The sequence below is a fragment of the Astyanax mexicanus genome, chromosome 24 (assembly GCF_023375975.1).
Source record: "Astyanax mexicanus isolate ESR-SI-001 chromosome 24, AstMex3_surface, whole genome shotgun sequence".
NCBI classification, from domain to species: domain Eukaryota; kingdom Metazoa; phylum Chordata; class Actinopteri; order Characiformes; family Acestrorhamphidae; genus Astyanax; species Astyanax mexicanus.
The window spans coordinates 25,699,329-25,713,985 of NC_064431.1; the positions used below are offsets into that span (position 1 = coordinate 25,699,329).

The 14,657-nt window shown below is 38.7% G+C and overlaps 1 protein-coding gene across 3 annotated transcripts in view; it reads right to left on the minus strand.

The window, feature by feature from the left end:
* Nucleotides 1-14,657, minus strand: part of fgd5a (FYVE, RhoGEF and PH domain containing 5a) — a 61,462-nt gene that overhangs the window by 35,642 nt on the left and 11,163 nt on the right. For all 3 annotated transcript variants that reach the window (XM_022682792.2, XM_007228716.4, XM_007228715.4), the window contains exons 3-4: nt 3,847-3,964; nt 892-950 (exon numbers count right to left, since the gene is read on the minus strand). In XM_022682792.2, coding sequence (XP_022538513.2) covers nt 892-950; nt 3,847-3,964 — 177 coding nt within the window. The remainder of the gene's footprint in view (nt 1-891; nt 951-3,846; nt 3,965-14,657) is intronic.

A 14,657-nucleotide genomic window follows, 5' to 3' on the forward strand; every position in this document is an offset into this window, starting at 1 on the left:
CTAGTTTGGAAGGGCACTGGGTGATGTATGGGTTTAGGGGTGGGGCAGAAAGGAGAGCTGATTGGGCTGAGTAGTGTGACTCTGATAGCGTTGAGACCCAGATGATTGTAGGTCAAGGGAGGGGGCGTAAATTACCACAAAAAGAAGTGTTATTAAAAGCTTAAGAAACGTTTTAAAATTTAAGAATGTCTGGTAGGTTTCATTATTTTAAAAGAACACATTTCATGTATTAATAGAAAAAATATGGTTTAGGGTTTAGTGGCTCTTTAACACGTGGTTTCTCTGATTAACTCATTGAACTTTGATGATCCTTTGTTTGCAGCATAGGTAATTCTTGTTTTTCTATTCCTGGGGCGGTCCTGATGAGTGCCAGTTTCATCATAGCGATAGCAATACTTTTAAAGTTCTTGCAAAATTTTCAAACTGACTGACCCTCATTTCTTAAAGTCATTTTTTTCTATACTTAGTTGAGTAGTTCTTGCTTCATAATATGGATTAGAACATTACTCCAATAGAGTTATTCACTGTATCCATATAACTCCATATAAACACATTAAGAGACAAGAAATTCAAGTTATTAACCCCTGACAAGAGTTCAGAACAGCTGTTAACTGAAAGCCTGAATTCCAGTTGACTAATTCCATATGTTTTTTTTTTTTATAGTTTGGATGGATTTAGTATTAATCTACAATGCAGGACATGTTAAAATAATAATAATACACACTCATTTAAGGTTTGTTCAAACATTTGACTGGTTCTAAATATGATAAGCTTGATTGCCACAAAGAAGCAGGTTTGATAAGTAGATTGTAGAGTGTTTTATTCTTAATATTGATCGATATAGTCTTGGCCAAAGTGGTCAAACACACAATCACACACAAACACACTTACTCTTTCTCAGAATCCAGCAGCTCTTTGGCTACGTAGTAGGCTCTGGATCTGCCATCAATCTGTGAGAAATAGAGAGAGAGAGAGAGAGAGAGAGATAAAGGAGGTGAAGTAATGTTTAAAAGGTTTCAGCATGCTAAACATTGCTAAACACCATAAAAAACACACACACACACATACACACACTCGTACAGAGCAAGACAGATTGAAAGAGTGAGAGACAGAGACATCAGACAGAGAGACTCGGAGAGAGAGAAAGATAGAGAGAGAGAGAGAGAGAGAGAGAGAGAGAGAAAAGAAACACACTGATCTGATTTTTTTTTTTTATCCGACCCCTGTCAGAAGAAGACTGATTATTTCATTAAAGCGCAACATAAACGTGAAAGCTTTTCCAAACTGCGCGGCTTTGCCGGAGGATGCATTATGGATGAGGGAGCCGCGTTCACGACGAGTACAAAGCGCCCATTGATTTGCAAGCTAACCACAGCCAGGCTGATGCATGTGCCGGTGTTAAATAGCTATATTTAGGAGGTCAAGGCAGTTTGTTTTAGCGACTGGTACCTTTAGCTCCTTCAATCAAAGTATTAGCAGTCACTAATGTGAGCGATGTGTCTAAACCTTTGACCAGTAGATGATATATCTGAAAATATTTGTTTAGATTTTGAATTTGATTGATTTGAGTCAAATACAATTCCGAAAATGTTGTTGTATCCATAAAAAAAAAATTCCACATTTCCCAATTTAGCTAGGCCAATTGGGCCACTACTCAGCTGTATATCCATTATCACTGGTGATGCCACAACACAAGGTGGGTTAAGACTAGCACATGCCTCCACCGACACATGTGAAATCAGCCACTGCCTCTTTTTTGGTGCTAATGTTATTGCTGATTGTGGGTTTATTCAATATATAATACTTTTCAGACTATAAGGTGCACCTGATTATAAGGCGCACTATCAATGAACGTCTATTTTCTGGTCTATTTTCATTCATAAGGCGCACTGGATGAAGTAAAGTTTCTCCAGCACTAAGGCTGGGTGCAGCAGCATTAGCATTTGCTGCTAACTGCAGCGCTAAAGGGAAGTAAATGCTGCCCGACAGCACTAAACATGAGGAATCTTACGTGTTCCGTTATCCCAGGGCGCTTTTAGCTACAGGTTTATCCCACGTAGCCTGTTTTAACCTGGCAAACACACAGACTACAGTCAGATATATTTGCCTCTGAATGGCTAGTGCTATGATTAGCGGCTAATGCTAATGCTTATAATGCTATACTTCAACGCAGTGGCTTTACTGCTCCTTATGACCTGACTGGTAGAATTCACACATAATGCAAACCAGATTATAAGGTGCACTGTCAATTTTTGGGAAAATTAAATAATTTTTTTATGCGTGCCTCATAGTCCAATAAAAATAAGTTTATAATGTATTACTTTCTATCTAACTAAGCATTACTAACTGCTGACTATCATTTCAGTGTCTGCAGCTCTTACTATCGGGCCGATACGAGCTCTTGGGTTGGGCTCCAGTATTCTCAGCCCCTGATTTTCTTTTCTTTTTAAAGACGAAGAAAACAAGGAAGCGTGCGTCAGAAGGCCAGGGCCGGGCTGATAGCGCGGGGGCAGAGGGAACGGGTGGGGTGCCACTGTCTCCGCGCCTGGAAAATGGCCGTCGGGAGAAATATGAATCTGAACCTGACAGAAAAGTGCACACACAGGGAATTCCACTTACAGAGGGAGGCTCCTTGTTTTTGTCTGAGCTGGTGGACAAGAATTTGATTACAAGTTCAGACCCTTGAAACACAGAGACACCCAACATTACTCTACACACACATTTCAAGAACTGGTGAAGGGGTTTCACACCTGATGTTTGACAATGGTTTCCATCAACTACAGTTGTGGAGCAGTTATATAGTTGGTGTTGTAGGCTACCATGATTAGAATAACATTGAAATAAACATAATAGAGAGATTTAACTGAGACGGCTTTTAACAGAGTTATTTTTATAGTTATTGACAGTCCTTTTTTGCCATTGGTGTTGTGTACCTTTCAAGAGAGCAGTTCCCAATTCAGGCTAAAGTATCCACGTGTAGACTAGTCAGTATAGAGGAGTATAAGGTTGTATAGAGTAGTATAGTGTATTATATAATATACAGAGTATGGTATCTGGTTGGAAATGGTACCATAATGTATTGCAGAGTACTATGAGCACCATAAGATGGTATAGGGTATACTATTGAAATATAAGAAGATATAGGGTAGCAGTATGAGGTAGAATAGTTGGTATAGTTTACTATCGAATAGTATAGAGCAGTATTGGGGGTATAGGGTTGAATAGGGAGTATAGAAAAGAATAGGGAGTCTAGTATACTATGTGGTAATTTAGAATAATATAGAGGGTATAGGGTAAAATAGGGACTATATAAAAGAAGAGGGAGTATAGGAACTAAAGGGTAGTATAGAACAGTATAGGGTACTATAGGGTAGTATAGATTAGTTTACAGTAGAACAGAGAGTAAAGTCAATGGATTGTACAGAGTAGTGTATTTTATGATATGTATAATATGGTAGTATAGGCAGTATATATAGATACAGAGTAGCATAAGGTAGAATAGTAAGTATAGTAACTGTAGGATATTATAGAGACGTAAAGAAAGTATAGTATACTATATGGCAGTATAGAATAATATAGAGGGTATAGGGTAAAATAAGGAGTATATAAAAGAATCAGGAGCATAGAAAGTATAGGGTAGTACAGAATAGTATTGGGTAGTAAAGGGAGTATATTCTATTGTATTGTATGATATGTATGAAATGGTAGTATAGGCAGTATAAGTAAGTATAGGGTAGTATAAGGTAGAATAGTGAGTATAGTATAGAGTAGTATAGGGTAATATAGGGTATTTAAGGAAAATAATATGGAGTAGAGTACTCTATAGAGTTGGCGGATGTGACTGACCTGTCTGTCAAAGGAGATATCACCACAACCTTCTTCCTCTTCAGATGTTCGTCCGTGGTCTTCATCAGCGGAGTGAGATGCAGGAGCCTGGCACACAGGGAAAGGCTCTGTGTAGGCACTAGAAGAGGAGAGAACAAGAGAAAAGCAACTTAACAAGATAAAATGAAAATTATTCTGCTGTTAAAATTTTTTTAAAAATGTTATTCACTCTGGAAAAGGCCTCCTGAGTAGCACCACCATCTACCGGTCTGTAAAAAAGAAGAGACCACTTCAGTTTCTGAATCGGTTTCTCAAATTTTGCTATTTATAGGTATATGTTTGAGTAAAATTAACATTGTTGTTTTATTCAATAAACTATGGACAACATTTCTCCCAAAAGCATTTATTTAAAGAAAATGAGAAAGGGCTGATATAACAAAAAAGATGCAGAGCTTTCAGACCTCAAATAATACAAAGAAAACACGCTCATATTCATCAAGAGTTTTAAGAGTTCAGAAATCAATATTTGGTGGAATAACCCTGTTTTTTTAATCACAGTTTTTTCATACAAGTTGGCATGTTCTTCTCCACCAGTCTTACACACTGCTTTTGAATAACTTTATGCGGCTCCTGGTGCAAAAACTTAAACAGTTCAGCTTTCTTTGATGGCTTGCGATCATCCATCTTCCTCTTGATTATATTCCAGAGGTTTTCAATTTGGTAAAATCAAAGAAACTTATCATTTTTAAGTGGTCTCTTATTTTTTTCCAGAGCTGTATATGTTGGTCCTGTCTTTGGAAGATCATTACATTTGGTCACTGCTGAGCCCTTACCCTTACACTTACACATCACCACCATGTCAGTGTAATTATTTTTAATTAACATTTGAAAAGAGTTTTTTTTTTTTCTTTAAAAAGCAAGACAAAAACATTTAGGCTATAAAATGTATTTAATGGTGAAAAAAGGGTCTAATTTTAATGAAAAGCTAAATATTTAATTTGGAGCCTTTGCTACAGTATCTCTACACTATCGCTATTATCAACTCAAGTGAGAAGCTAAATCCCAGACTGTCTCCGACTGACGATTTCAAATGACTTTCAAAGAGGGACAAAACTGTTACAACCCCTACTGTTCGCTAAGCTAATTGACCGGATAGCATCTCACTCCAACAGCTTGGAGACCACACACCTCGAGCGTTAGCTTATTACAAACTCTGAGACCGTCGGCATCCGTGTACAGACCCGAGCAGAGGGTCTCTAAAGAGGACTCTTCAGATTCTGCAGCTCCACGACGTCTAACGGAGCAGAAATTACACTTTGCGGAGGAGAAGAGTATTCCCTCTCCTCATTTGGATGAGCCCTGTTGTGCATAATTTTCTCTCCTCAGCCCCTCCGCTGCTTACAGTAGTAACACGCATGGCTGGGGCCAGATTGTGAAGGCATTAGCGGTTGGGGGTGAGAGTGAACTCTACAGTCGTACGGTTGGCACTTGGCACTCAGAGAAGCGAGACAGACGCAGCCTGAGGAACGGACATGCTGAGATTCTTCAAACAGACAATGCACCATGCATATATATATGTACTGATGTGCCAAAAGTTATGGGACAGCATGTATGTAAATTGATGTGGAAAAAATAAGAGACCACTTAAAAATGATGAGTTTCTTTGATTTTACCAAATTGAAAACCTCTATAACATAATCAAAAGAAAGATGGATGGTTACAAGCCATCAAACCAAGCTGAAGAATTTTTGCACCAGGAGTGATTGGCATAAAAGTATTCAAAAGCAGTGTGTAAGACTGGTGGAGGAGAACATGCCAAGATGCATAAAAACTGTGATTAAAACCAGGGTTATTCCACCAAATATTTCTGAAATCTAAAACTTTATGAATATCAACTTGTTTTCTTTGCATTATTTGAGGTCTATTATGATACAATATTTTAATTTGGAATTTGGGAGAAAAATTGTCTGTAGTTTATAGAATAAAACAAAAAATTTAATTTTACTCAAACATAAACCTATAAATAGCAAAATCAGAGAAACTGATTTTTTTACTTTATTAAACACTAGGAAAGAGAACCATATCTCCTCATTTTGGAACATTGCTGCAAGGATTTGATTGCATTCAGTGACCCCCAACTTCCCAAACAAAAGTACTGAATGGAGCACCATTCACATTAGTTAGAGCAGGGGTGTCCAAACTTTTTTTGTTGGGGGCCAGAAGGAGAAATGTATTTGAAGTCACGGGCCACAGACTCTGTAATAAAACAAATAATGAAATATACCACTTTAAATAATACATTTTCCTGATTACTTTCATTGACACACCATTTTACTTGACTTACTATCTTTATCTATCTTTGACAGTGTTGTGTAAACTAAGATTTTTCAAATTACGGCAAATTACAAGACTCTTTTGCCCTTTTTCTGCGCTACAACTGAACATTCTCGCCACTTTTAGACTCTTTGGCCCTTTTTTTTCTGCGCTACAACTGAACACTCTCTCCGCTTTTAGACTCTTTGGCCCATTTTCTGCGCTACAACTGCGCACTATCTCCTCTTTTAGACTCTTTCTGACACCTAGCGTTCAAACTTTGAGTCTCACATTATAAAAACCTGTTTAACAGTGGGCCAACTTTCATTCTATTTCTAAAATACCTAATACCTTAACTATTGGCATCATGCTTGATGCCAGGCTTGGTCTGACTCAGGGGTGTCCAAACTACGGCCCGCGGGCCATTTGCGGCTCGTTACCTTTTTTTGGAGCGGCCCGCGGGCCGTAGTTTGGACACCCCTGAGTCAGACCAAGCCTGGCATCAAGCATGATGCCAATAGTTTAAAAATTACCATCATCAATGTTTCCATCAGTTTTTAAAGAGACCAATTGTATTGGTGATACTTCTGTGTGTGTGAGCATTCTGTAAATGTGTATCAGCAGTGGTTCAGATTAAAGTAAAATATAATTGAACTAATTTAGAGGCAGTGTCCACAAATATTATGACATATAGTGTATGTCTTTTGTTTTTTTGTTTTTTTATTTCTTTATTTCTGTTTTACTTTCCAGTGTATTACAAATCACAACTGAGTCAAAGCTGATGCCAATTCAAGACCAAGTCAAAAATAAGATCCAGACTGAGATTAAGACACAAAAGTCGAGACCTGAGGCTAAATATAGTGAGAACACAGGCTGAGATCACACTTTCAATAAATATGTAATTTACGCAAATGCTGCCTTAACGCTTTACTGCAACAAATCAATTCATAAAAACACATAAAGTGACATAAATCAGCTGTCTTGTGACACACACACTCACGCACACTCACGCACACACACACACACACACACAGGAAGCATATGAGAACACTCTGTGCACAAACACGTACAGGAACAGGCGGTACACACCCTCATACACACACACACACACTCGCTGAAACATACTACTGTACATTCACACACACAGATCCATCATATATGAGGAACTTCTGTGAGCAGAGTGTTAATGTATTTAACACACTGCTAGTAGTGTGTGTGTGTGTGTGAGTATATGTGTGTTGAGTTTACAGCTACATTTATGGCATTAAGCTGACACTCTTATCCACACTGTAAACCCGTATGTTGTTTGAACTCAAATGATTTTTTGGTTTTACATAAAATCAGATATTTCTAAACAATACTCATCTATTTTGAGTTAGTTGAACATTTGTGGGCACATTTACTGTTCAATCAAACTGAGATCTTTGAGTTGAACCAACTGATAATAACTGAGTTTAGACTGTTGCCATTAACAGCTTCTTTTCCATTGGCTTCTGTGACAATCTATTTGCATACTGGGTGCGTCCAACAGTTTCTGACAGACACTCACCATCAGTGTGTAGTGATTCCCCCTGGGCTACCTTAGAAATAAATCAAGTTTCCCTATAGCTGTAATTAAAACTTGATGTTCTAAGCTATGCTAACTTAAGTTTTCGTTACCTGTTACTTAAACTTTTTTTTAGCAAACTGGCTGCCTTAAAAAGGTTAAGTAAACTCAACTTATCCGGTCTTACAGTATAACAAAAATAAAAAAGTTAAATCAGCTTCCCCTTTAGTTGTAATAACTTGATGTTGTAAGTTATGCTTACTTAAGTTTTCATTCCCCATTACTTAACTTTTTTAAGGCAACTGGTCACCTCAATTATTTTTTAAAGTAAATTCAACTTATCCGGGCATCTGTTATGAGTCTTGCCCAAGGACTCTAATTGGTGTAGCACAACATTCAGTCACCCAGGCCAGGAACTGAACCCCAGTCTCCCACATAATATTGGCGCTCACTGGTAGGTAATGGTGTTATCCACTGCACCACAAGTTTAGGGTATGATGTAGGGGATAGTATGGTAAGGTTTAGATTAAGACAAGGCATTACTCAACTAGGATAGGAAAAAAATGTGTCTGGTATGTGTGTGTGTGCGTGTGTGTGTGTGTGTGTGTGCATCTGTCTCAGACTCATCTCCTGTCTCCTGTGTACAAAGGGTCATAAAGGTGCCCAGCTGTGCCTCACTTTCATTTCTCACAAGGTCACAGTAAGCTACACACACACACACACACACACACACAAACACATTAGCCACATGTTCAGGCATACAAGAGTACATTACTACTTACTCACTCCCAGATTTCCAGATAAATGAGGGATGCAGAGAAGTTCATTTGGATGCCTCATAACCTAAATCACATTAGGATAAGATCTAACTCAACATTCCTCTCTTTCTCTCTCTCGTTCTCTTTCTCTCTCTCTTTTTCTTTTATTGTATCTGTAAACCGGGCATGACAGATTAACCCAACTGATGCTAATTCAGAACACTCAATATTTCCATTTCTGCTAAAAACCTCTCCGAACGCAAACACACATTTCTCTCTATCCCAATATACATTAAACTTCCTCATTCTACATAATCTCCCTCCACCTCCTCTGCTCTTAACATCATCATTAGGAGAGGCAATTATGGGGAAAAGTGCTTCTTCCCTGAGCTCCTGCCTTTAAAACACCCCAGAGCTAAATTTACAGCGCAAAATTACTGCCGCAGCACAATGGCCCCCAACACTATAACAGCCCTGTGTATATGTTCCTCTGTCTGCTGCCTTTTGTGAAGCCCTGTAATATGTAATTCAATTGATATTGAATGTTAACATATGCCTTAGAAACTGCTCTCATCTTCTTCTCTCCATCCCTCTACCCCCTTCCATGAATGGAGCGCTATTACCGAAGATAAGCGTTGCTGGAATCGCTTCATTACGAGACTTCATTTAACATAACGCAGGAAATTTAAAATGTTGATGGGTGAGGGTTGGAGAAGAGTAATGAGGACGGATCCAAGAAGCTTTGAAGAAGATAAGGTACAAGTTACAATAACTGGGCAAAAGTGTTGGGACGCCTGGCCAATTATTTATTATTATTTCTTTCAAAATGAAGGATAAAGTTGAAGTTGCTGGAATGGAATAAACTTTAATAAACAAAATATTAAGTTAAGTTAAGTAAAAGTATCTATTCTATTATTATTAGCCTACAAAGCCAAAAACAAACCAGCTCCTTCCTACTTGATGGCAATGGTCAAAGCCAGATCTGTACCAAAAGCTCTTAGAGCTTCCAGTCTGGCCCAGCTCAACCCACCATCCCTTAAAACCCACAGAAAACAAACATACCGACTTCTCTCTGGGTTAGGACCAAGGTGGTGGAACGAACTTCTCAAAGAATTCGTAAACTAATCTAAAAAAAAAACTTTCCTAGGGTTCAAAACCTTATTAGGCTTTGTGTATTTCTTGATCCTTGTCTTTACAAACTAGCTATGGATATTTTGAAGTAAACAACAAAGCACTGTTGTATGTTGCTCTGGATAAAGGCATCTGATAAATACCTTAAATGTTAATGTATTGGCAAAACTGCTAATTAAAATAATTGAAAAAAGATGCTGGGGCGCCGAGTGGTCCAGCGGTCTAAAGCGCTGCCACTATGAGCAGGAGGTCGCCGGTTCGAACCCCAGCTAATGCAGCTTTGCCATCAAGCTGCCGGCGTTAGAGGGAGCAAAATTGGCCCGGCTCCCTCTGGGTGGGTAGATGGCGCTCTTTCCCCACATCACTCCTACGGTGATGTCTGCAGCACAGGGCGTCTGTGAGCTGATGTACCAGAGCCGAGCCGCTGTGCTTTCCAAGCGCGCTGGCTGCTCGGTAATGCTGCATCAGCAGCAGCTCGAAAAGAAGCGGTGGCTGACTTCACATGTATCGGAGGAAGCATGTGTTAGTCTTCACCCTCCTGGTGTGTTGAGGTATCACTAGTGATAGGGGGAGTCCTAATGAATGGGTTGGGTAATTGGCCGTGTAAATTGGGGAGAAAATGGGAAAAATTAGAAATAAAATTATAAAAAAAAAAAAAAAAAAGATGCTCTATTACTCCATCAGGCCATCTAGCATGGATACAAGGTGAGGTGAGGGTGTTTGTAATGTATGTAGGCACATTTACCCACAGATGTTGCAGCTGCAAAAACACAAAAACACTTGCAGTTTGCTCAACTTGGCATCCCAGCTGATCTTATAAATGCTTGAATCTATTTAAAAAAATCAATAAATCTAGTAACCAGGCAGGCCAGGGATGTGATGCAATCTGATAAAGATAAAGAGAAAGTCCTGGAAACTCTTGCTGTGTGTGGACGAGCATTATCCTGCTACAAAAAAATCAGAAAAGTCACTAATAGGGGTGACAGACTATCGTATGCGATGGCTCCCCAGATCATCACCAGCAACACCAGCAGCAGGAGCAGTGCGTCGCTACGTAGAAGCATGTTAAGTCTCTCACCAGGAGGTACTCTACCCAAAAGTAGCCACTGAGAGCCCTCACTTATGCCCTCTTGTGGCAAGACCTAGTATCTAATCAGACCACATCGGTAATTATTTACGTATATACCATATCTGAGACATAACTTCATGCTGAGTTCAGAAATCATATTTTTTTGGCAATAAGTGTGCAGCAAAACAAGAAATTTAACATTAGGAACAGCTGCAGTTTCCCAAACGTCTGGTGGACAGTGTAATCAGAAAGGACAGAAGTTCTGAATGAGAGAGTGGAAGAAAGACAGATGTTTTGTACAACAGATAGAGTGGAAAAGCTGTCCAGTTCCCACTCCATCAGAATGGCAGTCAGTGTATTGGTTTGTCTGACCATGCCTCTGTTTTTTTGTGATAAGAAGGATTGTCCACTGTGTGTGTGTGTGTGTTTGTGTGTGATGGGTCACTCCCTTCCCACATAATACAATGTTTAGTTGCTCAAATTACTTAAGACTGAGTAAGCGACTCAATTGGACTCATATATACAACATTCACAGCCAGGCTAAACAATTTCACCGAAACATTCTATATGAGCTTATGTCATATGTACACATCCAAATTTTTTTTCAGCTGGAAAAAATGACCTCAACATTAATTACTGGAAAAATCTATTAATGGACTGAATATACCACAGTTAGTTCCGACCCTGCAATGTGATTGGCTGAGAGGTGTTTTATGAGTGCCATTATCAGCCGGTAATGCACTGTAATCGAAGCTCTCCGTGTATATTACTCCGCCACATACAGGTAGCCTTGCAATGATGCAGCGCTTACAAGCCAAACAGCACAGCTACAAACAGAGCAGCAATGGAACTATTTTAACTTCTGTAGTGTTTATAACCAAACAGATCGTATTTTCTTGTCCTTTTTAATTCAAAATCTTTCAATAAACAGTGATAATGGAACTGTGGTGTAATCGCACTAATACACTTATGGTTTGTGCTATAACGTGTAATATTGTTATATGTTTTAGTACTTCCTCTTGTCTATTAATACTTAATTATATACTACGGGTGGGAGAAAATTAAGATATTGCAATATATTGTATCATTTTCTTTTAAGATACATTATCAGTATGTTGTATCGATCTTTTATTTAAAAAAAAAACTGACTCACCTCCCAATTTGACTTTTTAAGTGCTCCAATTTGTTATCAGCACACAATTCAAAAGCACATCTGCACTATGGACTATGTTAAATCACATACTGCATTTATCCAAACAGCGTGGCTTTTAAAAAAAAGAGTCTCCTGCCTGCAGTCTACATTCTAAAAAAACAATAGAAAGCAAATAATGTGAGTAAGAAATAACTAATAAAGCCTCAAACGCTCTTAGGGGCGGTAGATGGCGAAAAATAGTATATTTTTTACAAATATACACTCATTCAGGTTGCAGCAGGTTACTGACTTTCTTAAATAATAATAAAAAAGAAAAAATATATACTATATATATAAAAAAATACTTGTCCCTAGCCTAACAATAACTATACATTATATTCAGATTTTTTTTTCCATTCTTTTCTTTTAATTTTTCAACCAATTTTGCAAGTCCTCTGACACATGTGAGGTCACCCACCGAAAATTATCAGAAAAGTCATCTACTTTTTAAACTGCTGCTGATGCAGCATTGCTAAATAGCAAGCATGTTTGGAGGAAAGCGCAGCGACTCAGTCCCTATACATCAGCTCACAGACGCCTTGTGCTGATCGACATTACCCTAGGAGTGATGAGGGGAAAGAGCACAATCTACTGTAGAGTATCATCTACTGTACCCACCCAGAGAGAGCAAGGCTCTCAATTGTGCTCTCTCAGGGCTCCAGCAGCGGATGGCAAGCAGCATAACCAGGATTCGACTCCGCAATCTCCTGCTGTTTTGTTTTTAACTGTAATTGTGATGTAAGAACCAGTCTGTGTACAGATTAGTAGCATACATACTGTATATATAAGACGCCGCCAATATTATTCCAGCAGCCACTGCCTGTCTCTGTTTCTAATGTGATGTAATAAAACTTTAAACACAGAGAGGACTGGGAACCATGACAACAACAACATCTTTGCAGTGGGCAGGTTTTCCTGACCGCACCACGCCTCGCCTTATTGTGGAGGGCCGCAGGGGAGTCTGGGGGGGTTCGGTATTGCCTGCTCCACCCCATCCCGCTGACCTCGTCTCCACACACCCCTGTCCTGCATTTCCTGTAAACACAGCTTTCCTCTCCAGGAAAGGCCTGGCAGTGACCCCAGGAGGTTGGGCACCAGGCCTGACCCGGACCAGACCAGGCCGGACAACAGCTACACCCTAATGGAGGAGAAATTAATAACCAAAAATACAGTGTACTGAAAAAAACACTATATATATATATATATATATATACATATATATACATATATATATTCTTAGAACTGAGAAAAAAAATTAAGAAAAAAAATTAATTACAGATAAATATAATGGTTGAACTACATGATGTTTCTTCTACTATATATTATACTATATTTATATATGTATATATATATATATATATATATATATATATATATATATATATATATATATATATTATAGAAAAAAACATTGTGTAGTTCAACCATTATATTTATCTGTAATTAATTTATTTTCATTTTTTTTTTTCTTAGTTCTGAGTAGTGTGGTGCTCACCACTTATAATGTGGTGCTCACCACTTAGTATGCGGTGCTCATCACTTAGTAGCTGTTGCACACCATTTAATATATGGTGCTCATCACTTAGTATCTGGTGCTTACCACTAAGTATGCAGTGCTCACCACTTAGTATCTGGTGCTCACCACTTACTATGTGTTGCTCTCCACTTAGTATGTGGTGCTCACTACTTAGTAGCTGGTGCTCATCACTTAGTAGCTGGTGTCTACCACTTAGTATGTGGTGTTCACTACTTTATATGTGGTGCTCACCACCTAGTAGCTGGTGCTCAACACTTAGTATCTGGTGCTCAACACTTAGTATATGGTACTCACCACTTAGTATCTGGTGTCTACTACTTAGTATCTGGTGTTCACTACTTTATATGTGGTGCTCACCACCTAGTAGCTGGTGCTCAACACTTAGTATCTGGTGCTCAACACTTAGTATATGGTACTCACCACTTAGTATCTGGTGCTTAACACTTAGTATGTGGTGTTCACTACTTAATATGTGGTACTCACCACTTAGTATGTGGTGCTTAGCAATATGTTATGTAAATAAAAAACACTATGTCCCTTCAGGGGCTCCGTATGCTCTTGTAAGAAACAACCTAAGCAAGTTTAATGAGATAATTTAAATTACACAGGTTTAGACAAAGGGGTGATTAGAAACATCAACTACTCGCTTTCAAGCTAAATTAAAGAAGTTTGACTTATCAACCACCTAGCAACACCTTAGCAACCACCTAGCAACACTATAGCAATGACCAGGGATATGACAGTAATTATCTAGTAACATCTTAGCAAACAACAGATATGCAATAGCAAGACCACAGCAGCCACCTAGCAACTCCATAGCAACCAGCTGGCAAACACTAGTTAGAAACACTAAAGCAACCATCTAGGATACTATATCAACCTCCTAGCTTAAAATAACTGTGTTACTGAGACCTGTCTGTATGTTATTACTGTGTATATACTGGTTGTTACTGAACGTAATCAATGGTAATGAATGTTAATGGTGGGCTGCTCTGTGGAGGCACTGCAGGCTGTGAGCTGAAGTTAGTAGGTCAGTGTTCAAAGCTGTTAAACAAATTGACCGTTTCAGACCCCTGTGATTCCGGCTCATGTTTGGACTAAAAGAAATAGATGATCCCCTTTAGACGAGACAATAGAACCACTCATCATCTCTTTATCTCCTCTCTGTCTCTGTCTCCTCCTGTCTTTATTCATCTTTTTTATCATCTCTCCCCCAGAACTATACCATTAAAAAGACGATGACAAAGTGTCAGAGCTGTTTGCTTAAAACTACCTGCCGTAAAGGA